Source organism: Pistacia vera, unplaced genomic scaffold (assembly GCF_008641045.1).
Source record: "Pistacia vera cultivar Batoury unplaced genomic scaffold, PisVer_v2 Contig1019, whole genome shotgun sequence".
Lineage (NCBI taxonomy): Eukaryota > Viridiplantae > Streptophyta > Magnoliopsida > Sapindales > Anacardiaceae > Pistacia > Pistacia vera.
In genome coordinates, this window is record NW_022195049.1 from 50979 (window position 1) to 76694 (window position 25716).

The 25716-nt window shown below is 37.1% G+C and overlaps 1 protein-coding gene and 2 pseudogenes across 1 annotated transcript; all 3 read right to left on the minus strand.

Moving 5' to 3' along the window:
* Positions 1 to 341: 341 nt before the first annotated feature.
* On the minus strand, positions 342 to 2734 carry LOC116116642 (laccase-4-like). The gene is made up of 5 exons (XM_031402718.1): positions 2579 to 2734; positions 2252 to 2403; positions 1794 to 2167; positions 786 to 1712; positions 342 to 695 (listed from the first exon to the last, which is right to left on the minus strand). The coding sequence occupies exons 1-5, from the start codon at positions 2663 to 2665 to the stop codon at positions 565 to 567; spliced, it is 1671 nt and encodes a 556-aa protein (XP_031258578.1). The 5' UTR covers positions 2666 to 2734; the 3' UTR covers positions 342 to 564.
* Positions 2735 to 4169: 1435 nt separating this feature from the next.
* LOC116117465 lies at positions 4170 to 6618 on the minus strand (annotated as a pseudogene).
* A 2017-nt stretch (positions 6619 to 8635) lies between these two features.
* Positions 8636 to 25129, minus strand: LOC116116828 (annotated as a pseudogene).
* Positions 25130 to 25716: the final 587 nt, after the last annotated feature.

Sequence of the window (25716 nt, forward strand, 5' to 3'; positions counted from 1 at the left end):
AAGAAACATCTGATTATTGAGAATTTTTTTTTTCTTTTTTTTTTTTTTGGGGTGACTAAAAGTATTTAAGTCAGTTTGTGTGTATCTCAATTAATTTATGGGCTTTGAAACTGATGACTAAGTAAGCGGTAAGCTCCTCAGTGACCAGCCTATGAAGACTTGAACTCAGGAGCTTATAAAACCTCATTTTACTCTTTTACCATCAAGCCATCCACTGATAGTTTTCAATGGAAATATTGGATTCAACTTTTGTTAATTTAAGTATGTCATATTAATTATGTTCTTTCATTACAATTAAAAGAATCACAAGATGATAAGTAGCCATTCTTTCAGAATTCAAATGAACCCCAAAAAAATTTCATGTGTATTTCATTTAACAAAATTCTCTTACAAGTATTATTCAAACATGCTTGAGTAAAATTTGCATTTACACAAGAAACAATATTGGATCCTGTATCTAGTTTCTTCTGTCAACTCTCTGCTTTCATTTTCTATTCAACAACTCTGTTTCGATGAAGAGAATTCTCTATTCCGTATAATTATGTATGGATTGTTTGAGTGCTTTTAACATTTTGGAAGATCACTTGGTGGTGGCAGAAGTGACTGATTGGGGCCTTTTCCGTTGTCGACCAAAAATGCCATCTTAAGTCCCCAAGTTGTGTGAATTTCCAAGTGACAGTGCATGAACCAAACTCCTGCAAAAAATAGAATTTGAAGAAACAATTGTAAGCAATAGGCAGAGGACCACAATTAATAGGATTCTGAAGAAAAAATATAAAGTGTACCTGGGTTATCAGCCCGGAATCTTATAGCAACCCATCCACCAGATGGTACTCCAATTGTGTTCCTTTCAACAGGATCAACGAGATTGAACTTCTTTTGATCTGTTTTTGGATTGAAGTTCCCGAGTCCCTTCCCAACCGCGAAGAAATTGAATCCGTGCAAATGGATTGGATGGTTCTCGGAGGCTATGATCCCTGTATCTTGCATAACAAGTTGAACAGTAGAGTTGTAAGCCAACCTGTAAACCTTGGTTCCGCTGTTGGTTTGCAAATTTGCTGGTGGGGTTCCAGTGTAGTTAAAAACGTTTGGTGGGTTACCAGGGAAGTCAGTTGAGAATACCCCACTAATGTTGAAAAAATGTGCCTGAAGTAAGGCAGTAGTTGGCATAACAAATGTAACATTATTCATAGAAGCCACCACCCGGGTACCATTTCCAGCTTTGCAAGAAGGACAAGGATTGACTCCAAGTCCAACTGCAAATAGAAGGTTGTGATCAACTGTTTGTGGGACTCTGGCAGGGTATGTTTTGGAATTAAGGCTACGAAGAGAATCAATAAAGTTGTTAGCAACTGCAGTGGCATTTTGTGGAGGCGGCTTGGTGATAGTTGTGGGTGTACTAGCAAGTGTGCCTGAATAGTGCAATGTGGCGGTGGCAGTCACATTGTCGACTGCAATTGGAGAGTCCATGAAAGGGGAGGCTGTAACTAGGTACTTGCCAGAACTTTGGTCAGCAGAAACCAGAACATTAGTGGTTTGACCTGGGGCAATTACAACAGTGTCGATTTTGAATGGCTTAACGTAGGTGGCATCAACTTCCACAACGGTGAGTTTGTGACCTGCAATCTTGAAGAAAAGCTCTTCATTGAGTGCAGCATTGATTATTCGAAGCATGTAGGTTTTGCTGCTTTCAACAGGCAATGTAAAGCCCCCTGCACATAAAGTAATATATCTATATGAATAACAGTTTATATTATTGAATTAAATCTAGTAGTGCCATTCTATTTAAGTACCCGATGAAGAACAACTAGAGAGAGGTCCTGGATGGCCGTTAATAGTGTGGGAATCAGAGACATTTGGAGCCAATCCGGATTTGAGAGCTTGATTGATGACGGCTTCAGTGTCTGATTTCCACCATTCACCAAGTACAACCACAACTTCCTTGTCGGGTTTTGGGAAAGGATATGGAACTCCACGCTTAGGTAAAATAACAATGGCACCATGAACGGTGGACCTTAGCCAGTTGATATGTGCGTGCCACAAAAGCGTGCCCCGTTGGCCTGTAATTGTGAAATTGTATACATAGCTCTGCCCAGTCTGAATTGGACACTGTGTAATGTATGCTGGTCCATCAGCCCAACCAGTTCTGAGTTGCCGAATCCCATGCCTAACAAATTATTCCCAAGTTAAAAAACAAAATATATAATTATGTTAACGAGTTAATGAATCATATAAATGTTAGACATCTCACCAGTGGATGGAAACATTGTATTTGACATGGTTGGTGACCTTGACAATCACTGTATCACCTTCCCTAGCATAAAGAGTACGCCCTGGGAACCTCCCATTAACAGTGACAATGGACTTGCTTGAGCAAAGTTTAGTTGATTTCTTCATCACCACCTGCTCAAATTACGAAGAATTAACATTAAGGAAACCAAATATTTCATTAAAGCAATCAGGTATGCAATGAAGTCAAAGTCACGTATAGTTATAGATACATAGCAAGTCCATAATTGACATTTATGACTAACGGTATTGAAAGTAGTGAAGCATTTTCATGCTTTAATGTACTTACATCGAAGTTGTATCGGCGAAGATTGCAGTGAACCAGAGCTGGAAAAAGACATACTACAAGAAGCAGAAGTCGAATAAAGGAGTCCATTTGGCTCTTTCCCTTTCAATCTCACTGTCAGAAGTCAGAACTCTCTCTCGTTATTGTCTTACTGCTAGCTTTCAGGCTTGTTGCATTCATGTATGACAGGCTAACGCAAATTTATACAGGGGATAAGATAAGAGGGAATTTGGTTATTGCTGCCAAGTCGTTTTTCCTGGTTAGGTGTATGAACATTTTCTTGGAATACAAAATTTACCTAATTGAACTCTCTAATGATATCGTGAATATTACATAAAGTCGTTGTTTAGGAACCGATTAGATTTGTAAATTAAGGTATTGAGCTTCTTTAATTCCAGCTTCGAATTGTGAGAGACTTAAATGAAAATTTCTGTTGGTGAGTGCGGTGCCAAGGTTATTTTAATATATATTTGGTGGCAAGTCTCCAAAGGAATATTTCAAGTAAGATCTATCAAGCCGGATGTAGATCATTGACTGTTATGGTTTTCTCATCCATATTCAAAATTTTAAAAATCCTAAATTAATATATATACCTTCGTGTTTCATAAAAAAATTATCAATCAAACTAAATACTCAATTTAATTTAAAATAAATATGATTATTTAACATCTTTAAGATATTATAAATATGAGTGCTACAAAATTTACCCACTCATAAATAGTCTAACGGTAAGGGCGAATAAAGGAGTTGTAAATGGTATTTCACACAATCCATGATTAACCTAGAGGCCATGACGGTGGGTTGCCATAGGATAGCTCCTTCTAAGGATTAGTCGAGGTATGCATAAGCTGGTCTGAACACCCCACTTATTAAAAAAACAAAAAAAGGAATACTACAAAATTTCAATATTTTGCATTATGTACTAATTAATTTCTTTATACTACAGGGCCCAAGACATTTTCTTGATAATTATCAACTTTTTTTTTTCTTTCTGATGGGTATCAAGCTTTGCAAAAGGACCTTTTGATTGATTGTTAACTCTTTTTGTGTTTACCTATTTGAATGGCACTAACTTTATCTGTACCAAGAATGAAGAAAGTGAAACATAAAGGCAACAATAGTTTAAGATGCCAGGCTCAAACGACTGGTCGTATAGTTTTATGCAGATTACTTGTCATAATTACCTCAGCAAACTATTTAGAATAGCATGTAGAAAATGATGGAAAGATAGTTTCAATATGTGCACATCAAAGTTAATTTCTTCCAATATTTAGCCAAAATACTCTGCTAATCATTTGTTAAACCCCCCCTTAAATCACGTATACTTAGATAAGAAATCGAACCTGAGACTATATATTTATCTATACTATCCCCAATTCGTCCTGATCATCTGCCAGCTTCATTGTATCCTCAGAAACATTTACACTAACCCATAAGATTTGTATTTAGGATTATCTGAGGAGTCTTTATTTTGAATCAGCTTTATTTTAATAAATATAATTAATACATGCTCCTTGATAACAGTTAATAAACATAGTCACTGAATCAACCAACAGTTCTTAATATCTTTTCAGAAACATATCAGTAACACGATTTTTATTTCAATCTGTCCCGAAAGAATCACAAGAATACATTAATTTTAATGAAGAAGCGACGTGGTCAGGTCCCCGATACAATTAAGTTGCAAAAGTTTCAATGTAAATTTCTGTAATGGAATTTTTCGTACAAATATTATTCAAACATGCTTGAGTAAAAGTTCGCATTTACTCAAGAAATAATACTGGATCCGGTATATTGCTTTGTTAATAGCTCTCCCTTCTCATCTTCTTCTGTATATCGCATAATCCTCCCCGGAACTCTGTTTTAATGGGGAGATTTCTCTGTTCTGTATGATTATGTATAGATTGCTTGAGTGCTTTAGCATTTTGGAAGATCGCTTGGAGGTGGTAGAAGTGACTGATTCGGGCCTCTGCCGTTGTCAACCAAGAATGCCATCTTAAGTCCCCATGTTGTATGCACTTCCAAGTGACAGTGCATGAACCAAACTCCTGCATATATAAAATTAAGAGAAATTAACATTTTTTATAAGAAGCTGTAATTGCGGAGGTGGTCTTGAAAAGGGGTCCATCCGATTTCCAGAGAAGTATAAGTGGTACCTGGATTATCTGCCCGGAACCTTATAGCAACCCATCCACCAGAAGGTACGCCAATTGTGTTCCTTTCAACAGGATCAACAAGATTAAATTTCTTAGGATCTTTCTTTGGATTGAAGTTCCCTAGTCCCTTACCAACCGCAAAGAAATTGAATCCGTGCAAATGGACTGGATGGTTCTCAGGGGCTATGATCCCAGTATCTTGCAAAACAAGTTGAACTGTAGAGTTGTAAGCCAGCCTGTAAACCTTAGTCCCTCTTGTAGTCGCCAAGTTAGCTGGTGGGGTTCCAGTGTAGTTAAAAACGTTTGGTGGGTTGCCAGGAAAGTCAGTTGTAAATACTCCACTAATGTTGAAAAAATGTGCTTGAAGTAAGGCAGTAGTTGGCATAACAAATGTCACATTGTTGATAGAAGCCACAACCCGGCTACCATTAGCAGCTTTGCAAGAAGGACAAGGGTTGATTCCGAGTCCAACTGTAAAGAAAAGATTGTGATCAACTGTTTGTGGAACTTTGGCAGGGTAATTTTTGGAATTAAGGCTACGAAGAGAATCGATAAAGTTGTTAGCAACTGCAGTGGCATTTTGGGGAGGTGGTTTGGTGAGAGTTGTGGGTGTACTAGCAATTGTGCCCGAATAGTGCAGCGTGGCGGTGGCAGTCACATTGTCGACTGCAATTGGAGCGTCCATGAAAGGAGAGGCTGCAACCAGGTACTTTCCAGCATTTTGGTCAGCAGTAACCAGGACATTAGTGGTTTGGCCTGGGGCAATTACAACAGTGTCGGTTTTGAGTGGTTTAACGTAAGTGGCATCAACTTCCACAACGGTAAGTTTGTGCCCGGCTATCTTGAAGAAAAGCTCTTCATTGAGTGCAGCATTGATCAAGCGAAGCAGGTAGGTTTTGCCGCTTTTCACAGGTAAATGTATAGCCCCCTGCATATGAGAGAAGAAAACTTCCCAAAATTATCAAGTTATATTTGTAAATGAATTTTTACTAAATATAGTATCATTCACATAATCTAATCCTACCCTGTGAAGAACAACCAGAGACGGGTCCTGGCTGGCCATTAATAGTGTGGGCATCAGAGACATTAGGTGCCAGTCCCGACTTGAGAGCTTGATTGATAACGGCTTCCGTGTCTGATTTCCACCACTCAGCAAGTACAACTACGTTTTCCTTGTGGGGTTTTGGGAAGGGATATGGAACTCCACGCTTAGGCAAGACAACAATGGCACCATGGACAGTAGACCTTAGCCAGAGAATATGTGCGTGCCAAAGAAGTGTGCCCCGTTGGCCTGTAATAGTGAAATTGTATACATAGCTTTGCCCAGGCTGAATTGGACATTGTGTAATGTATGCTGGTCCATCAGCCCAGCCGGTTCTGAGTTGTCTGATACCATGCCTGGCAAATCAAAAGTAATTAAGTAAATAAATCAACATTTTTAATTGTGTTAATGATATGAATGAAATCATCAGTAAAAACTCTCACCAGTGGATAGAAACATTATATTTGACATGGTTGGTGACCTTGACGAGGACTGTATCATCTTCCCTGGCATAAAGAGTGGGTCCTGGAAACATCCCATTAACAGTTACAATGGGCTTGGTCGAACATAGTTTAGTGGAGTTTTTCATTAGCACCTGTGAAAATTATTAAAAAAAAAAAAGGTGTCAAACCTCTTCTAAAACTTATTCATAAGTTATTTTTGAGAGTTAAAAAAGAATTATGAATCAAGTTACTTACATTGAACTTGTAGTGGTGAACCCTGCATTCAACCATAGCCGGAAAAAAGCATGCTACAAGAAGCAGAAGTCGAACCCAGGAGTCCATCTCTTTCTCTCCTTCTCCTTCTCAATCTCAATCTCAAACTCAAACTCTTTTGTTATTGTCTTGCTTCTTGCTTTCAGACTTTGTTGCATTCATGTATGGCAGGCTAACGCAAATTTATATGGGGTGGGAGGTTAAGGAAATTTCTTATTGCTGCCATGTCGTTTTTCCTGGTTTGGTGAATAAACATACTCTTGGAAAACAAGATTTTCCTAATTAAGTTTCCCCATGTTATTGTTTAGAGATGAATTAGATTGGAAATTAAAGTATTAGGCTCGGAAATTATGGTAAAAGATTTGATCAATGACGACCCCCCTCCCTCTTCTTTAGAGAATATATTAATGCATGTGTTGAACAGTTAAATTTAGTCAAACTTTTATCTGTTGAAACATAATAATATAATACGGCAGAAAAGTTGCTTAACGTTTGAATTCTCAACAACTGGCCTGAACAGTGATAGCATCCATTTCTCTGGATGAATTTCTGAAAATCAGTCACAGAAATCCATCTTTTTCTTTAACAAATAGATGTTTAATTTGTCTATTTTTCAGCTTCATACATTGAACAGGAACATCTTAGAAGCTATTCAAGTAATATTAAAGACTCAAAACACTCAAACAGATTCAAAGAAAAAAATAAACACTGCTGTGCTTCGAGGGCCAGCTGCCTCCCAAATTTTCTTGTCCTCTCCTCTGCCTTTCCCTGACGATCTGCTCTCTTTTTGTAATGCCCAGTATAACAGAATGTTGTACTGCTCCTCTCCCATATTGCCATCTGTCTAGTATTCCAATAACATAATGTTGTACTGCTCCTCTCCTATATTGCCATTTGTCTTGTGCTGACTGTCCTCTGTCATGTTGCCATCTGTCCTGTACTGTTTTGCCAGCCCAGCTTGTGATCCTCTACTATGCTTCCTTTGCCTATTGTAGACCTGCATTGCATGTGATCTATCACAGATCAACAAAGGGGTAGAGCCATTCAGCGCAGTTATGGAAACATTGCATCCTGAACCAAATTGCATACAATATTTGTGAGAGAATGAAGGCACAACTCAACTCCTATTAAACAAGAAAATTTTGATAACTTCCCAAATTTCAGTCTAGATAGCTCTTATTATAACAAAAAGAAAGACTTGTTCATTGTGATAACATTACAATTGCATCAGCAGAGAAGGATAAAGCTACTGCCTTGCTTTACAATACTATACAGCAAATTACCATGATATGAATTGATAATTTTACATTGATGTGAAAATCATTATTGATTAGAGAAAAAAAAATTATTAGTACTCACAAGAAATGTTTTGCATATTCTTCACGAACTGATTCAATCACTTAAATCATGCACTCGATCTCAAACTAAAACGAGAATAACTACAAAAATAATGCACTATTATCTTTAGATATTCCTAACGAACTGATTCAATGACGATATCCAAACAACACAGTCTCAGAATTCAAATCAAGGAGCTCATAGTTTTTTTTTTATAAATGGCTCCCTCAAATCCCTGGCTTGTAATTAGACCAATATCTTATCCCAATGATCGTCCCTCTCCATGCTTATGAATAAGTGATATGCATGGGCAGTTAAGTCAATGTCAAACCAAAGACTTGAAAGTTGTATCCTGAAATGCAAGTCAAGATTGCATGCTCAAGCATTATATTTCAACACACATGCTGTAAAGAGTGATTACAAATAGGGTCAATCCTACTGAAAGGCCACAAAAGCAAAAGAGAGGGAGAGCAAAAAGAAAGTTAAAAGGAATTATTTATGTTCATTCATTTCATAGCATATTTATCAGGGCATATTTCATACATGTGCCTCTCATATGTCAGAAAAAAAGAAGATGATCAAACTTACCATTGTGAATGAACGTCTCTCTGTTTCAAAATAAAGTTCGAGCATGCCCACATGACAAACATCACGATGAGTGTTTCTTTTCTGGGATTCTTTTTAACATCACAACATGTTATGATAGAATAAATATTGCGTGTTTAGAAACCAGAAATTTTTTAGATAATGACGCTCCGAAGGAGAATCAACATGCTTGTAGAGGTATAGGAAGTTGGGAAAAAGTTACCTATATGACCATTTTCTTGCTATACGTGTCTGATAACCTGCATTCTTCCCTCTTAGATGTGTGTGGATCAAACTTGGAAAGATTGTTAACAAACATTATTGCCTCATCTCTACGATGAGATTTACAAAACCATCCACAATGGTGTTGTATGTGCTCTGGTCTGGTTTACATCCTTGCTTGATCATGCATCTAACCACATCAATCGCCTCCACAAACAATGAATCAGCTGCATAACTTGAAATGAAGATAGTGTAGGTGATTACATCTGGAACAAGGCCAGAATCTCTCATTTCAAAAATATCCGCAAAGCCTCTTTCATCCGACCATTTCTACAATAGGCATAAATGACAGTATATATGAATATTATCAGGTTTCACCTTTTTCCAAAATTTCCCTTAACATCTCTTCACTTCTCAAAATTTTCAGAACGGCTGTACATTACATCAAGCTATTGTAGTTACCAAGCTAGGAGTTACCCCACTCTCATTCATGAAGTTCAAGATCTCTTTGTTTTGGTAACCATCTGCCTCCTCCCATAAATCGAAATCATCATTTAGAGTGGTTATGTCAGGGGAAAATCCTTTTTTTTTCAACTCTAAAAAGGCACGCTCTGTTTCTATAGTAGGTCACTTTTACTTATAACCAAACAAGGGTCTTCAAGAGCATAGCATGAGGTTCAATCAGACCAGAGAATATCTCTTCTGCAAGAGTAAGCATCCGCTCAATCTCCTGCCTTTGGCATAAGCACGAAGCAAAGAACTATGTTAGCTCATTGGGTTCAACCGACCATCCTTCATTTCACCAATCATTTCTCCATTGTCCCACATCCCTACCCGAGCCAATGCTGCCAAAACAGTATTGTAGGTGAAAAGATCCGGTGTAACCCCACTTGCAGCATTCTCTTATAACAGCCATGGCTTGGTCAAAAGAACCACAACGAATGTATGCACTAATTAGGGTGTTGAAAGTGTCCCTCTCAGTAATGAACCCTGCCCTCTTCATCTTCTTGAACACACCTGACACTTCCGAGTCCATCCCATCCGCCCAAATACTGCCAGAAGTGTGTTCCAAGTAACAATGTTCAGGTTACAATTGCATTTCTTGATCTCATCAAAAACCTTCATCATCTCCACAAACTTTCCCCTTTTCCATGCATCTTAATCAAAGTATTAAAAGTAAAAATGTCCGGCTTGCACCCTGCATTTCTCATCTCCTCAAAACCTTCATTGCGGACTCATCCTTCCCGACTTTCTCCAAACCCCGATAAGAGGGTGGTGTAAGTAAAACGTCAGGCTTAATTCCTATTTCCACCATCTGGTTTTTAAGCTCCATCGCCTCTTCCATCAAACCAACTCTGGCATAAGCTGATATCAATGAAGTGTAGTCAACACTGGGTGAAAAACCATTAACCTCCATCTCCCTTAATACCTCCATGGCTTCTTTAGGCCGCCTAGACTTCCCATAAACATCCAACAAGGCATTATAAGTATCTATCTGGACTAAAACCCGCTAATTTCATTTCCTCAAAAACCCAAGCTGCTTCTTCATGCAAGAACCTCGCCGACAACAACTTATAAGCGTATTATAAGTATAAGACTTGGAGCACCTCCGGCATTCTTCATTCCCTCTACGAGAGTCACATCTTATTCCAGGGCATACCCATTTTCCATACACATTCAGAATCACATTGTAAGTTATCAAAGTAGGTTTACACCTCTCATCCTCCATCTTCTTGAACACCATCACAGCCTCCCTTACCTCCCATTGCTAGCATAAGCACTTATCAATTCTTGATAACATAAACATGAATATCAATCCCATCTTTATGCAAAACTACTCACATGAAGCCGCAAACGAAACTTTACCTTCTTTCCTAACATGCTAATAATTACAGGTATAACAGAACCATTCAAGACCAACTCAGAATCTTACGACTCCTAAGCCACTCAAACACCCTCAACGCCAAGTCACGTTTCTTGTAAAACCCTAAACCCTTACAATCCCAACATATCAAAACTCAAACCATCAATCATACATCTGGGTTTCCCGATATGACTCAAATAACTGTAACAAAACACTATCAATATCTTTCACATCGAAAGATTCATCATATTAACATTGGAAACCCGCTGACCTGCATCGGAGAGGTGGTGGTTTGACCAGGTTTCCGTGGTTACGTCACGTGACTTCCCAATTCGGGTTCTGTTTCTGGGATGAAAGATGGAGAGTTAAAGTGTTGTGAAGAAGTGTGCGAGGGGTTTTGTTGGTGAAGGAAGTCTTGAAGAAGAGGAGTGAAGAGGGAGTGGTGAAGTCGTTTGTTGTGGTGGTGATAAGGGCGTTGTGGATTAGGATTGTGATGGTTTGTTAAGAAGAGCGGCTTTATGGCGGTGGGATTGGGAGCAAAAGAGGTAGAGCTAGATGTTGTGCCATTGAAGAGACAGTGTGAAGGTTTTAGTGGATTTGAGTTGTTTTGTATTAGCTAGCTGTCGTTTGAAGGAAGATTTTTTGCTCGGGGAAAGACAACGACGGTGCGTTTGGCTCCCTATTTTTATCCATATTCCCAATCCTATTCTCCAAATAATGTTTGGCACATTATCCAGAAATATTATCCTATTTTTAATTGACCCCATAAAATTATTATTTCACTAAATGCCCCCTGAATTTTTTTTAAAAATTAACAAAACCCCCCAATCAACCCAACTGTCAGATTCCGGCAACCACCGCCGGTGATAGCCGGAATCTGTACAATGGCCTAAATCCGACCATATGGCCAAAATTACACCGATCTGGTCTTTTCCAGTCAGATCTGACCGTCAGCGACGACCAAAGAAATGGCCGTCGTTGACCGAAAACGACGGCCACATCTTCGCTGACGGCCAAGATGGCCATCGTTTTGGCCTTTCCGGCCGTCGACGCCATAACAGGCCGTAGATCTGGCCTTTTCCGGCCAGATCCGTGGTGGATCTGACCGGAAAAGGCCATAATGATGCGTTACGCACAGATCCGATCGGTCTGTGCCGTAACGAAATTTCGGTCAGGTTCCAGCGGTGGCGGTCGGAATCTGCACCTGTAGGTGGTGGGGGTGTTTTTGTCATTTATATAGTAGGGTCTTTAATTAAATTAGTAAACCTAAGGGCTTTTTCATAAATTTTTCAAATTTACCTCGTAATACTCCCCTATCCAACAATCCAATACTATCCTCAAAATCCTATCCAAAATACTACACCAAACGCACCCGACGATATTGGGCTTGTTGTTTTATTATTTCAAAACCTTTCCCTATCATATTCCCAAAATACTGTTTGTTAATTATTTGAGAAATACTATTTAATTTTTAATTACTTTTAGATCCCTTAAGTTATTAACTTAATTAAACACCTCTAGAAAACAAAGTTTAAAATTAACAAAACAATCCCACCCGCCCATTGTTGCCAAATTCTAAAAACCACATCGATGGTGGGTCGGAATCTATCACAATAGCCTAAAAACGATCGAAAATTGCCGTTTATTCACTTTATTGGAACAAATGAGTCGGTTGGGCGGATCAACCCTAACCCAGCCCGCATTAAAGAGAGTTCAACTCAGACTGCCTATAGGCGTCGGGTTGAACCTGACCCTTATGCAACCCTTGGGCAGGCCGGTTGTTATATGGCAACCCGACAGGTTGCTATTTGTTTTTCTTAAAAGAACCCGCCAACCCGGGTCGGTCGAAAAAAATAAATTTTTTTTAAATACCCCTTTTACCCTTGAAATAGGCCGTTTTATAGCAGTTGGAGGGTCTTTTTTGTCATTTTCTTTTCCCATTTTTTTCTATAAATAGGCCCTAAACTTTCATATTTCCCACATCCCAAATTTTCTCATTTCCTCTAATCTCTATTCAATCTCTCAATATTCTCTTTGTTTGTCAATTGCTCTCATTTTAATTTTTATTAGTTTTTGCAATTTTCAATTCATATTTCCAAATTTCAATTCTCCTTCTTTAATTTTGTATTTCTTCTATATCAATTTTTTTTTTTCTACAATGGATAGATATTTCCATCCCATCAATTTTGATAATGAAGGAAACTACTATCCTTGTCCCCCTAAATTTACTAAACATAAATGCAGTAATTCAAATAATCCTACTTTCCCGGTCTCAAAATCTGATACACCTCATAATATTCCTCCGATTCCTCCCCATGCTACTATAGCTCCTGGTGGTTCTAAAGTCGTCCTCGTAATCGTTTTCTTGTCCAACTTCATCTCAAGTTGAGCGGGTTCATCAACTGTTGTCGAAACCACGACAGACACACATCAGACGTTTGGGTTCATTTCGATAAATTTTACGAGATAGAAAATGAAGTTCAAGTGAGAAAGCAGATGCAAGTATTGTGGTAATATTTATAAAGCTGATTCAGGTAATAGTACTAGTACTTTAAAAAGGCATGCTAATAAACATATTGCTCAACATGGATAGAGAAACCAATTAAACTCAAATAACTAATTGGTACTACTTGACATTATAATTCTGATATATAAGAACAATTAGCTTTGTATATTATTGCAACTGATCAACTTATAATAGGGCTGAAGATAAATATTTTGAAAGATTTATTAAAATTCATTTTTCCAGGATTTAAAGTTATTCTAAAACTGCAACAAAATGATTATAAAAATTGTTTGGGAAAATAAAATTAGAATTAAAAATAAAATACATAGTTGTCTGTTAGTGTGGCTCTAACTGCCGATATTGGAGTGGTAGAGCTAAACAAGATTATATTTGTGTGACTAGTCATTATTTTGATAACAAATGTAAATTGAATAATCTTTATTAGATTTAGATTAATGGATGTGGATCATAGTGGTCAACAAATTTATAATAAATTATTGAAGTTTTAAAAGATATGAGTTATTAATAAAATAATAAATTTAACTTTAATAATGCAAGTACTAATAATACATCTATAAATTTTTTTTAAATTAATTATATTTTTATAACAATTTGAGTTTTTTCACCAACGTTGTGCATATTACATTATTAATTAATTGTGAAAAGTGCTATGAAACAATTAAAGATAATATTGATAGAATAGGGATTCTTTAGCTTGGATTTTAGTAGTAATGAAGAAAGGCTGAATTTCAAGATGCTTGTATAAAATTAAATATATCTCCTAGAACTTTTGCATTAGACATGCCTATTAGATGGAATGTACTTATTTAATGATTGATTCATGTTTATCTTATGCAAATTTAATTAGTTATTTTGTAGCAAATAATAGAGGTCCTCATTATTTAGTAGAAAATGATTGATATAGCTAAAATATTTCAATCTCTTCTTAAAATTTTTACCAATCCACTTTACAACTTTCTGGTATGTATTATCCTACTAGTCCATTATAATACATACATTATAAAAATTTCAGAGTTATTTACAAAAAAAAAACAAAAACAATGAAATTTTGCGGGACCAATAAGGCAATGAAATTTTTTTTTTTTAAATATTGGAAACCCTTTCCTTTTCTTTATTGTTTAGGTGCTATATTTGATCCTAAAATTAAATTATTAGGTTTAGAAAATGGTTTAGACACATTATCTGAAAATTTACAAAACGAAACATATGCCAATCAACTAGGAGAGGTAAGAAATTGTCTTGCAGAGGTATATTTCCAATATGAAACAGGTATGGAACCCGTAAAGAGCCTAAATACCCGGAAGTTGCATCAGAAGAAACAAATGAAGACTTCTACTCCTGGAGTGCTTAATAGGCCGAAGAGGACCCAAATCCGAAGCACAGCCTTTCTCTTCAAAGCACCAACAACGAATATACTATCCCCCTTCAGTCATAGAGTAACAAGCTTCAACAATATTTGGGAACCCCCAAATGTTACTAGCAGATCCACAACGAAGAGCCAACTTTGATGTCTTAGAATATTGGAAACCAGAAATGTATTTTTTCGGTTTATCAACACTTTCCTTGGATTTTCGCTGTTCATGTCTCCACGTCTCATCCGAACAAACATTTAGTGCAAGTGGAATAATTTTAAATGAAGGAGGACTAAACTTTCACAAAAATGATTGAAGTCCTCACATGTCTTCGAGATTAGGAACGGTTGCGCCTTCAAGATCAATATGAGGTTGTCGACGATACTTTGATAGAATCATTTCAATTTTGTAATGTAGATGATACGATGAGAGAGGTCCTAGTCAACCCCCAAATTAGTTGTTTTGTAAATTGTAACTTGTAAATTAATTGTCAATTATTGCATTTTTTTTCTTTATAATTTTTTGTTAAGTAGATGCCCTAGAGCCAATCAATTATTGTAAATTGACTATTTGTATAATGTTCATTGATCATAAAAGGCATTTTATTCTATATCGCGTAAATCATTATTATTGCAATATGTATTGATATATGTCCTTAGAATGGTAGAACCGTGACGAGGGTACAAATGTTTCAAATCTTGATAGTGAGAAACCCTATGAGCACATATGGTGGCCATTCTAGAAACGTCCGTAGCCCCAGTATTATTCTAAGTAAGGGCACAGATAATACGGTAAGGCTATCATAGTGTTGAACGACCCTGTCGAAAGACAGTGACTGATCTCACTTGTCAAGGTTGTTTGGTGACACCTGGTTGTATGGTGACAACCTGGTTGTAATAACTCCATTCTATTCAAATACTCATAAAATATGCACATAATGAAAACACATGTGAAATAACATAAATAGTTGACCCAAATTTTTCTTTCATTAAACATATATAGTACATAAACATTCTTTTCACAAACATTGTAACATGTACAAAACATCAAAATAAGATGGACAGTGTAGCCTCTCCCTTCGCTTGCCGACGTCCATCCGACCGTGTCCTCACCTAGATCCTACAAAATATGAAAAACAATGGGGTGAGCACAAATAATGCTCAGTAAGTAAATCCTCTACGCATCTATCCCTGTAACTATCTCTCTCTAATTCTTTCCTTGCAATTCTCGTTTACTCTCTCTCTTACACTTCTCTCTATTTTCTCTTTCTCATAACTTTTTCTACTAACTCCTTTAGTAGTCACGGCCTCATCTTACCGGAGGCACGGCCGGACTCGCTCCCACTCTACTTCACTTCTACTTATTCTAGCCGATCGACTCGGTTATCATGGATTCAGAACTCTTGGCCATGTGAGTGTAAATCTCTCTCTCTCGGTACTCTCGGGTATCCCCTCATCTGCATGCACTCTTACGGGCTACCCACTTCTCTCTCTCATACTCTGCCGCTCTCTCAATGCGCGTACATGCGGGAATACTCTACCCATAACTCACGGGTTCCCATCGCACAACCTACTCTCTTCTCTTTTTCTCTCTCTTTTATCTTAAGAAGCTCACACCAAAGTTCTCTACTTTTTTCTACTCTTTCTCTAATGCAAACTATATGCAGATGGATGATTCATGCTTATTAATGCACTCATGAAATGAACAAAGTCAATGTTGCTCTAAAATCGTCATCTGCACAGGTTACACTAAAAGGCATAACTTGCGTTATACACATTGGAATTGACGGTTTTGGTCTCGTGTAAAGCTTAAAACAGGCTACAATTTTGATGTTTTGGTTTTAGCCCAGTTCAATCCGTAAGATGCCCAAAATTCACTTAGAAAGTTACAACTGTGACAGGGTAGATTTCACTTAGGCATTTCCTCAATAACTCATGTGCATCCCAAGCTCTACTTATCTATAACTCTACTCTTCTCTTTAATCAGCCAAATGAGAGAAAACTCCTTCATACACTCTAATTCCCTGTAAAGGCAAAACAACTCCCATAGGGTTTGCTCATAACTCCCTCCAACTTCAATCAAACTCAACTCATCCTCATACAATCACAACACTTCTCATAACTCAATTAAATTCATATCAACATAGATACATACTCATAACATCTCAATTTCTCAGCAAGCATAATACATACTATACATACACATTTTCTACTCAAATAAGTTCTTAAATCTCAATTTAGTTTGGATTTACTTACCTTGAATTTGAGCAACTCCAACACTATAATCTCTCCTTGATAGAATTCCATTTCCTCTTAAACCCTAAGCATATAAAACCTAAGAATTCAAAACTTTAAAATTTAATCTCACATCTTGAGCAAGAATCTTACCTTTGGATGCTTAGGATTGAAATCCACTCAAAAATACCCAAAATCTATGAATTTCCTTGGAAATCTAGTGAAGAAATTTGAGAGAATTTGAGTAGAGAATGGCATGAATGGAGGATAGAGTGGCTAGGGTTTCTACTCTTGAGCTCTTATTACATAATATATATATATTATATATATATATATATATATTAATATAGTTTCCCATTTTGCCCTTGCTCTTCCTTAAAAATTCCATCTATACTTTTGATTCTTTACAAATACATCCTTATTACCAACACATTCTCTACTAAATTTCTTTTCATTTACTCCCTACTTTTCCTACTAATTGGGGTAGAAAGGTCATTATCCCCAAAGGAAGAATTCTCTAGAAAGCTCAAGAAATTTTTTTGTTAAGCTCTTCGCCGCGGCGAAGAACACTCCGTCACCCGGCGAACACGGCATAACCTACCCGTTGTGCAGCACCTCATCGCCGCCGCGAAGATTCTCCTTTGCCCCGGCGAAGATTGATTTCCAAAATTCACCAAATCTCAACCAAAACCAGGCAAACACTTAACCAATAAAACATACAAACTCATTGAAACTGAATTAATGAACTGTTAGTAATACAGTAATCTTAAGTACGTACCTCAAGTGGGCGTTACACTGGTGCAACACATGGTGTCTTGCTGTAGGCGATTACACCACAGCAAGTTCACTGGACTGACCCACCAGAGATTCCATAGATGGTAACCCCCAGTGTCTATGGAACAAATCCTCTAACGAATGGTGGTGCATGTGATCCTTAACTTGAGATCACCGAGCGCCTTGTGCCCCGATTGGTGTAGTTTGACCACTAGTCTAACGCGTTTTTTCAGAGCTGTCAATACGTGGTGATTGGCTGCATCAAGGAGTGTATTAAGACTATGGTGGATTGACAGAGGATTCATCACTCCCGGGTATGGAGAAAGTTATCTCCGACGCAATCAGTATATGACAATGACACTAAAACTGTGGCCACAGTGGGATGAGTTGTTGCTCTATCCGCACAGTGGATTGAGTTGTTGCTCTATCCAGTTTATAATACGGGTCATTGGTCCAAAACTGAATAATAATATCGAGGGTAACCGAAGGTTGACACTATTTCTATGCCTTCGTCACCGGATACGTATGATGAAAGGATGGAATTGCACGGTAACCATATCGTTGACAGTAGCTACTTTGCTGAATCCGAATCTATCGGGTGGCCATGGCCTTGCTAGGGGCCAATCTTGGTCTGTGTATTAGTGAGACGATTATTGGTGTTAATCGCGATACTATCCACTCCGATATGATAAGGAGCCTATGGGTCACACCACATAGAAACAATTTAAGATCCAGAAGAAAGAAGGACGTTTTCGTCTTTTAAGGCGAAAGGGTATTTTGGTAATTTCACAGTGCAATTAAATTTGCTGAGGTTTAGCCTTTATTTAATTTGTTAGAAAAATTAATATAAAATTACGTTTAAATGTGTGTTCGCACATATTTAAATATATTATCATTATTGTTAAATGTTAATATATATTTAAATATTATTAATTGATTAATTGAGATAATGATGGAAAATAAAATAAATCAAATTGGGAGTGTTTGGCAACATGGGGCGTTTGGGTTGGAGCCCAGCCTATTCCGTATGGGATTAGGGCAACTTGATTTTTTATTAAAAAAGAAAAGTGTGTGTTAATTAAATATGATGAATTGATTTTTCTTTGAAATAACACACACACACACGCACCTTCTCTTTTCACTCCCCACGGAAAAACACTCTTAGCCTAAAATCAATTTCAGTTGATTTGTTTTTCTTCTTAATCTTGAGCCAAGAGGACTACAAATCCCTCTTTGATTCTTTTGAATTGTCTTCGTGTAGACTACGCAAGTTCGATCCTACACTTGGATCGGTAGCAAAACGTTCAAAGACAATCGTGGTGGAGCCTCCAAACGTGCGTTTGTTTCTCTTAACTCATGTTGAATATTCTCAGATTTTATTTAATATATTGTAAAATCATATACCCTTGATCTTGGCTCACAAACGATCCTGTTATATTATAATTTTTGTTTCCGTGCGTATACGGACCGTTTACTAATAGTTTTTGTCCCTTGGGTTTTTCTTGGTGAGTGTTTAACGAGCAATAATTGTCGTAATTTCTTATTTTATTTTTTGATAAATGAATAAATCTAATTTTCTTATATTACAATTTTATTGTATTAAAATTGAATTAATATTTGAAATGTTAACAAAAAAAAAAAATTAATTTAATTGAATTATTGATATTTGAAAAGTTAACTAAAAACAATTACATTTATCATTTATAAATGTTAATTATCATTTGAAAAGTTAACTAAGAGAAAACAAAACAAATCAAAAAGGGGGCTAACCTGACTCGACCCGCAACCTAACCCAGCGTTTAGGTTGGCGGGCCGGGCTGGGCTAGCCAACCCTAACAAGTGACAAACCCGTCAAAACCACTAGCCCGCCACGGGTTGGGTCGGGCAGGTTACTTTTCAAACATTATTCACCGATCTGGACTGGCCATCAACAACAGCCAAAGAAATGGCCGTCGTTGACGGTCAACGACGACCAACTCTTTAGCCATCTCTGACGGCTAGATCTGGCCTTTTGCGACCGTTAACGATCAGATCTGGCAGTAGATCTGGCCTTTTCCGGCTAGATCAACAAACCATCGGCAAGATACGACCGATCTGAGTCGTAATGGCAGATTTTGCCAATTCTGGCGGTGGTGGCCGGAATCTGGCATTGTGGTGGGTGGGGGTGTTTTTTGTCATTTTACAATTTTTTATATATTGGGTTGTTTAGTTAAATTAGCAAATCTAAGGTTTTTTTTTGTTAATTTTTAATTTTACCTTGTAATACTCACCCTATTCACACTACCCTATTATTCCCAAATCCTATCCAAAATAAAAAAACACACACCCTGGAGATTTGTTGTTTCATAGTTATGTTCGTATGAAGAAATTATTGTTTGGGGAAAGTCAATGATGATATTTGGGACCATATCCCTGTAATTATAATTACTTCAATTTTCAACATGGGAGATTCCAAACGAAGTTCAAATTAATTAAAAGCTATGTAGTTTTAAAGTGTTAAGTAAATAGTTTTAATGTCGATTAAGGTTAATTAAACGATTAGTGGTTAATTAGGATTAATGAAGTATTGTGTAATCTTTTAAAATTATAATATGTCCCAAAAACCTGAAATTCTTGTAAACAAACCCAAACCCCTCTTCTTCTTCCTCCCACCATTTACGCATCCTCCCCTGGTTGCTATTTCTTCTAAGCTTCATCTACATCTTCTTCTTCATCCTTCCTCTACATCTTCTTCTTCTTCTTCTTCCTCAGCCATTAACATCTTCTCTGCCACAGATTCGCCTCCCCCTCCTACTGACACTTCGTCCAAGTATTGTATCACCTCTTGGCATTTATATTTCGATTTACAAAGATTTAATGATGGATTGAGTTTGGTTTATGATTTTGATTTAGTTGTTTAGGTTGTTTGTTGTGTTTGAAGTAATACAAATTGAAATGAGTGAATTTTGTTGAATATTTTCTTGCATTATGGGTAGTTGGAGGTGGTAGCACCTATTGTAGGTGGAGATGACTGAAAATGTGTTCGGGATTTGATGATCCTTAAGCGATCTAGTGTATCACTTAGGCGATCTAGTATGTTTTATAATGCAGCAAATTGAAGATCGCTTAAGCGATCAGGTATATGACAGAAATCGCTTAAGCGATCTGCTATAAGTCTGGTATATGGCTACAGATTGCTTAAGCGATCAGGTATATGGTAGAAAAATGCTTAAGCGGTTAGGCTTATTTATACTAGATCGCTTAAGTGATCCAGTAAGTGATATCCAAATTGCTTAAGCGTACACCATATCACTTAAGTGACTCTGTGATACTTTTAAGATCTGGCAACCCTTAATATATCAGTTAATAATTCTTGTTTTCTTGCATATAGGTACTTGGCTATTATTAGACATGTGACAAGTTATTTTGGGTGTTGAATTTTTTGGTGAGTGGGTAGAGGAAGAAAGTTGATGGGGTTGGATTGGAAGAGTAAACAAGTAAAGCAATTGCTGTAGTACAGAAGTTAGTTTTGATGAGTGATTGATGAAATCATCAGAAAAGGTGGGTTGAGTTACTCATGTAGTGAATAGTTGTGAATTATGTTTTAAGCAAAATTCCTGCAATTTTAACTATTCTTGGTGGATGCTGTGCCAGATTGTACCAAATATGCTACAAAACACGAGTTGCAAACAATATAGTATTTGGTGGCATCTCCAGAGCATTTCTAATAAGATCTATCAAGCTGGATCTAGAAGACCGCTATTATGATTATGTTATCTTATTTTTTATTAAAAGCTTATAAAATCCTTTCTACCATAAAAATGTCTAATTATAAAAGCAAAATATTGAAGTGTTCATGTGCAGTGCACTTGTGAATAATAATATCCAGTAAAAAAAAAAAAAGTTAATCATATAAAACTGGGTTATTTCACAATAAGCATGATTATTTGCAACATGCTGAGGATTTTTTCAGTAAGCTGTGTCCAACTAAACTTGATCGTTTTGCATTGGAGTAAACGTTTTTTTACCCCCAAAGTTTGCTTGACTGACTTTACACCCAAAAGTTTCAAATACCACTTTCCCACCCAATATTATATTTTATTAAATACCCAAAATCACTTCACTTTCTGACTGACATTCCTAGTTACCAGGAGTCAGAGTAAGATTTTTTGTAGATGTAGGCTGTGTGGATCGAATGGTGTGATCGATTGAATATTCATCGTCAAAATTAGTTTGGAAACGCTAACTTTGCAATGACCGAAAATCAGTGAGAAATCAGGTGCCGAAGTAAGAGGGTTTTTGTATAGAGGAGATTGGAGTTCAAATGATGGTGACGGGGATAATTTTTGCCGCCGAAACTGGCTTTGAATAGTAATAGAATATTAATTTTGCGTGAAAAAGTGCTATTTTAAACTTTTTTGGGTGGAAAAGTGTCATTTAGGCAAACCTTGTCATTTACTATTGGACAGAACTGTCACTTCTTTCTAAACCACTATGGTGCCCAAGGCTTTTTCTTTGAATAGAATAACTAGTTAATTATTTAATGGGACCTAGCCATGCAGGTATAAGCCTTTTTCCAAAGAATGAAGCCCAATTATCTTCTAAGGGATTAATCCACTCTTGCTGTATCGATTGATCTTTGCTTGTGATTTTGAAGGTAGAAGAAGTGTTAGAAACACCCTCTTTTACACTATCTTTCTCACTCTTTCAACTCTTATTGTGACAAGCATGTAGGAGACAAAAATACGAGACAATTACTTCTTTTCTCGTCTTTGTTTTTTTTTTTTTTTTTTTAAAAGGCATGTTCCCACCCAAGGTTTGGAGAAATTGTAAGTTTCCACCCATGGTTTAAAATATCCTAAATTTCTACCCTTAAATTAACAGAAAATTGTTTGATATAATGGTTAAATGGTAATGTTGTCATTTTTAATATATTAAGGCGGGTGGTAAGGCTGAAAAAAAATAAAAAACTAAAAACCGAACTGAACCTTGAAATTGGACTGAAAAATTGGTTTTTTGAATTAACCGATTCGATTTCAGTTTTTGATACTGACAAAATCGATTTTTTGGTTCGGTTTAATGGTTTGTTGAGAAATGTATGGTTTGTTGAGGAATGTATGAGGGTTTGATAGAATCTCTATCATTATGGGCACTTGGAATGAATTGGTTGTGAACTGGAAATTTTCCAACAAATTGAAGGGGCTGGTTTACTTATTCGATAATTGAGAGTATGTATTTTTGAATTAGAACGGTGAAAAATTGTGGGATGTGTAAAGGTAAATTGGATTATATTTAGAAATTAGAATTAGATTTACTGATTTAGAGGTAGTTTTATAAAACCGGTTTATAAACCAGTAACCGAACCAATAATTCAGTTCAGTTAATAATTGGTTCAAGGAATAATCCAGTCTAGTTTCGATTTGGATTATCACTTGAACCAAAAAACCGGTTCGGTTTGAAAAGTGGGCAATCTGGTTCGGTTAACCGGATTTCCACACCCTTATCAGGTGGGGTTGGTTGGGGCAATTTCACAAACACTTGATGTGCACAGATTTGAAGTAAAATGGTAAGTCGCCGACGGTAGGAAAATCAGCCAGAAAAGACACCCAAACAGTACAGAAACACTCCCAAACAATCAATCACTCCAAAGAGACTACCAATTCACCCAATCAACTCCAAAAAAAACTCCAATTTCAACCCAAACTCACAAAATCATGCAAGAAACCCTAGGAGAGGTCGTCAGTGACTGGGGAGCTAACTTAGTCAAGAATGTTGAGGCTTTTGAAGAAGAGAGGCTGGTGAGTCTATGGGTGGTGAGAGATTGGATTTTGGTGGTCGGTTTTGGTCAAAAATGGAGGGATGGTTTCGTGAGCAACAAATCGGCCGAAATTCGGCCATTGTTATGGTCAATGAGGGTGGGGTGAGAGGGGTTTTGGTGTGTGAAGCACAAGAAAAAGGATGGTGGTAGTGAGGAAAGTCACTATCATCGAAAAACGGCAGAAAAAGTAGGTGGCAACGTTTGCTAACATGTGTTGCCTCTTGCTAAAATGCGCCCTTTATTAATTTGAGGGTTAGAAAGGTAATTTATTAATTTAAGGATAAGTAATTTATTAATTTAGGGATAAAAATCGCTATGATGTCAGTTTAAGGGTGAGAATCTAAAATTAATGAAACCATGGGTGAAAACTTTCGATTTTGCCAAACCTTGGGTGAGAACATGTCTTTTTACTTCCTTTTTTTTTTTTTTTTTTTTTTGTTTTTTGTTTTTTAAGAGTGTTAAATGATTAATGGGGGAGCGACCTAAAAGAATATTTAGCATTATCTATTATTTTTTGTCTTTGTATACGTGTGAAATGGTAGAAGGAGATATGCTAATAAATTAATCACATTTGAGGAGTCCATAAAAATATCAACTACTCATCCTCTTTGAATTGACCATTTAGTTAGATTAATTATCAAAATACCCACATTCTGGGTGCGTTTGGTTTAGTATTTGTGATAGGATTTTAAGGGTAGTATGGGGTATTGGATATGGGAGTATTACGAGGTAAATTTTAAAATTTATAAAAAGCCCTTAGGTTTACTAATTTAACTAAAGACCCTAACATGTAAAATGACAAAAACACCCCCACACCTGCACTGTCAGATTCGGCCACCACCGCCGGAATCTGGCGGAAAATTTCGTTACGGCACAGACTGTGCGGATCTGTGCCGTAACACGTGTTATGGCCTTTCGGCTAGATCCATGGTGGATCTGGCGGCGGAAAAGGCCAGATCTACGGTTTGTTATGGCCGTCGTTTGCCGGAAAAGGCAAACGACGGCCATCTTTGGCCGTCAGGGACGGCCAAAGATGTGGCCGTCGTTTTCGGTCAACGACGGCCAAGATTGGGCGTCGTTGACCGTCAACGACGGCCATTTCTTTGGCCGTCGCTGAAGGCCAGATCTGGCCTTTTCCGGCCAGATCCGTGTGGATCTGGCCGGAAAAGGCCACGCGGGAACTTCGGCCATTTCTGGTGGAAGTTTGGCCGTTGTACAGATTCGGCTATCAGACGGTGGTTGCCGGAATCTGACAGTTGGGTTAATGGGGGTGTTTTGTTATTTTTAAACTTTTTTTTCAGGGGGTATTTAGTGAAATAATAACCTTATGGGGTTAAAATAAATTAAAAAAATAGGGTAATATTTTGAGAATATTGTACCAAACGCTATTTGAAAAATAGGATCCAGAATAGGGAAAAATATTAAACAAACAAGATACCTCAATGTTCCAATCCAAACTACCTCTTATTTAAGCTAACGGACATGGCGTAATTATTTATTAATTTCTATTGTAGATTAAAAAGTTAGACCCCTTCATAATTTGAAAAAATTAGAGTTCCTTGATTTAATGTAGATATTTTCATTTTGTATTATGTGTTAAAAATTGAATGAAAATGATGTGTATTAGTAAATATTATATCTTTCTTGTAAAAATGTTTGAAAAATAGTAAATTTGGTTGTGGATAAGATTTTGAACCCAAATAAATGTTTCATTGTTGATATGAGAATGAATTCTCCAAACTCCTCGAACCTCTGAAACGAGGTTTGGGTTGGATAGAGATGACAATGGGTCCGATATTTCTAGGTATTTAACTGGCCCGTCCCGAAAAGGTCAGGCTTTACTGATGTTCGTGGGCTGGGCTTAGGCTTGATTTTAAGACCCGCCTTCGGGTACGGGTCAGGCTTAGGTATGTCTTCAGGGTTGGCCCGGGCAGCTCGACCCGACATTAGTATTAATTAATAAATTACCTATACTATATATTAATTACAAGATTATCTACATATATATATTATATACTCTTTTTCCCAAACCACATGGATGGATGGATGCACTTTGGGAAAGTTAATTATATATTTGGTGGAGTATTTAAATAAATAATATTTAAAAATTGTTTCTAGAATTAAAAATATAAAAGAAAATTTAAATTTATTATATTTAAAAATTCACATTATAAAATAGACGGGCTTGGGTCAGACCTGAGGTTACAAAAAGCCTGTCGGGACGGGTTTGAGCTTTACCTGTCATAACCGTGACGGGCCGGGACGGGCTGGGCCTTTGTCATGAGGTCGGGTTGGGCCTAGGCCAGGGGTACTGGTCCGGACGGCCATTGCCATCACTAGTTTGGAGTTTGAGGAATCTTGGAAATCCAAATCTCTCAACCCAATTATGGGGATTTCCAACTAAGGATCCTAAAATCATATTCCTTGATCATTAGAGGGATCTGAAGAAAAGTCACCACAGCCCTACCTTTTCGGGACTTTTACATTGTTGTTGTAGTCATAGATGAATATTTTTGTCATATTGATTACTTATT

Bases quoted from the DNA above. Each gene is read 5' to 3' on its own strand.
- LOC116116642 (XM_031402718.1), bottom strand. From the start codon at position 2,665: ATGGACTCCTTTATTCGACTTCTGCTTCTTGTAGTATGTCTTTTTCCA. The intron at 2,404-2,578 runs GTAAGTACATTA...TAATTTGAGCAG, and splicing joins TTCGCCGATACAACTTCGAT to GTGGTGATGAAGAAATCAAC. The intron at 2,168-2,251 runs GTGAGATGTCTA...ATAATTTGTTAG, and splicing joins TACAATGTTTCCATCCACTG to GCATGGGATTCGGCAACTCA.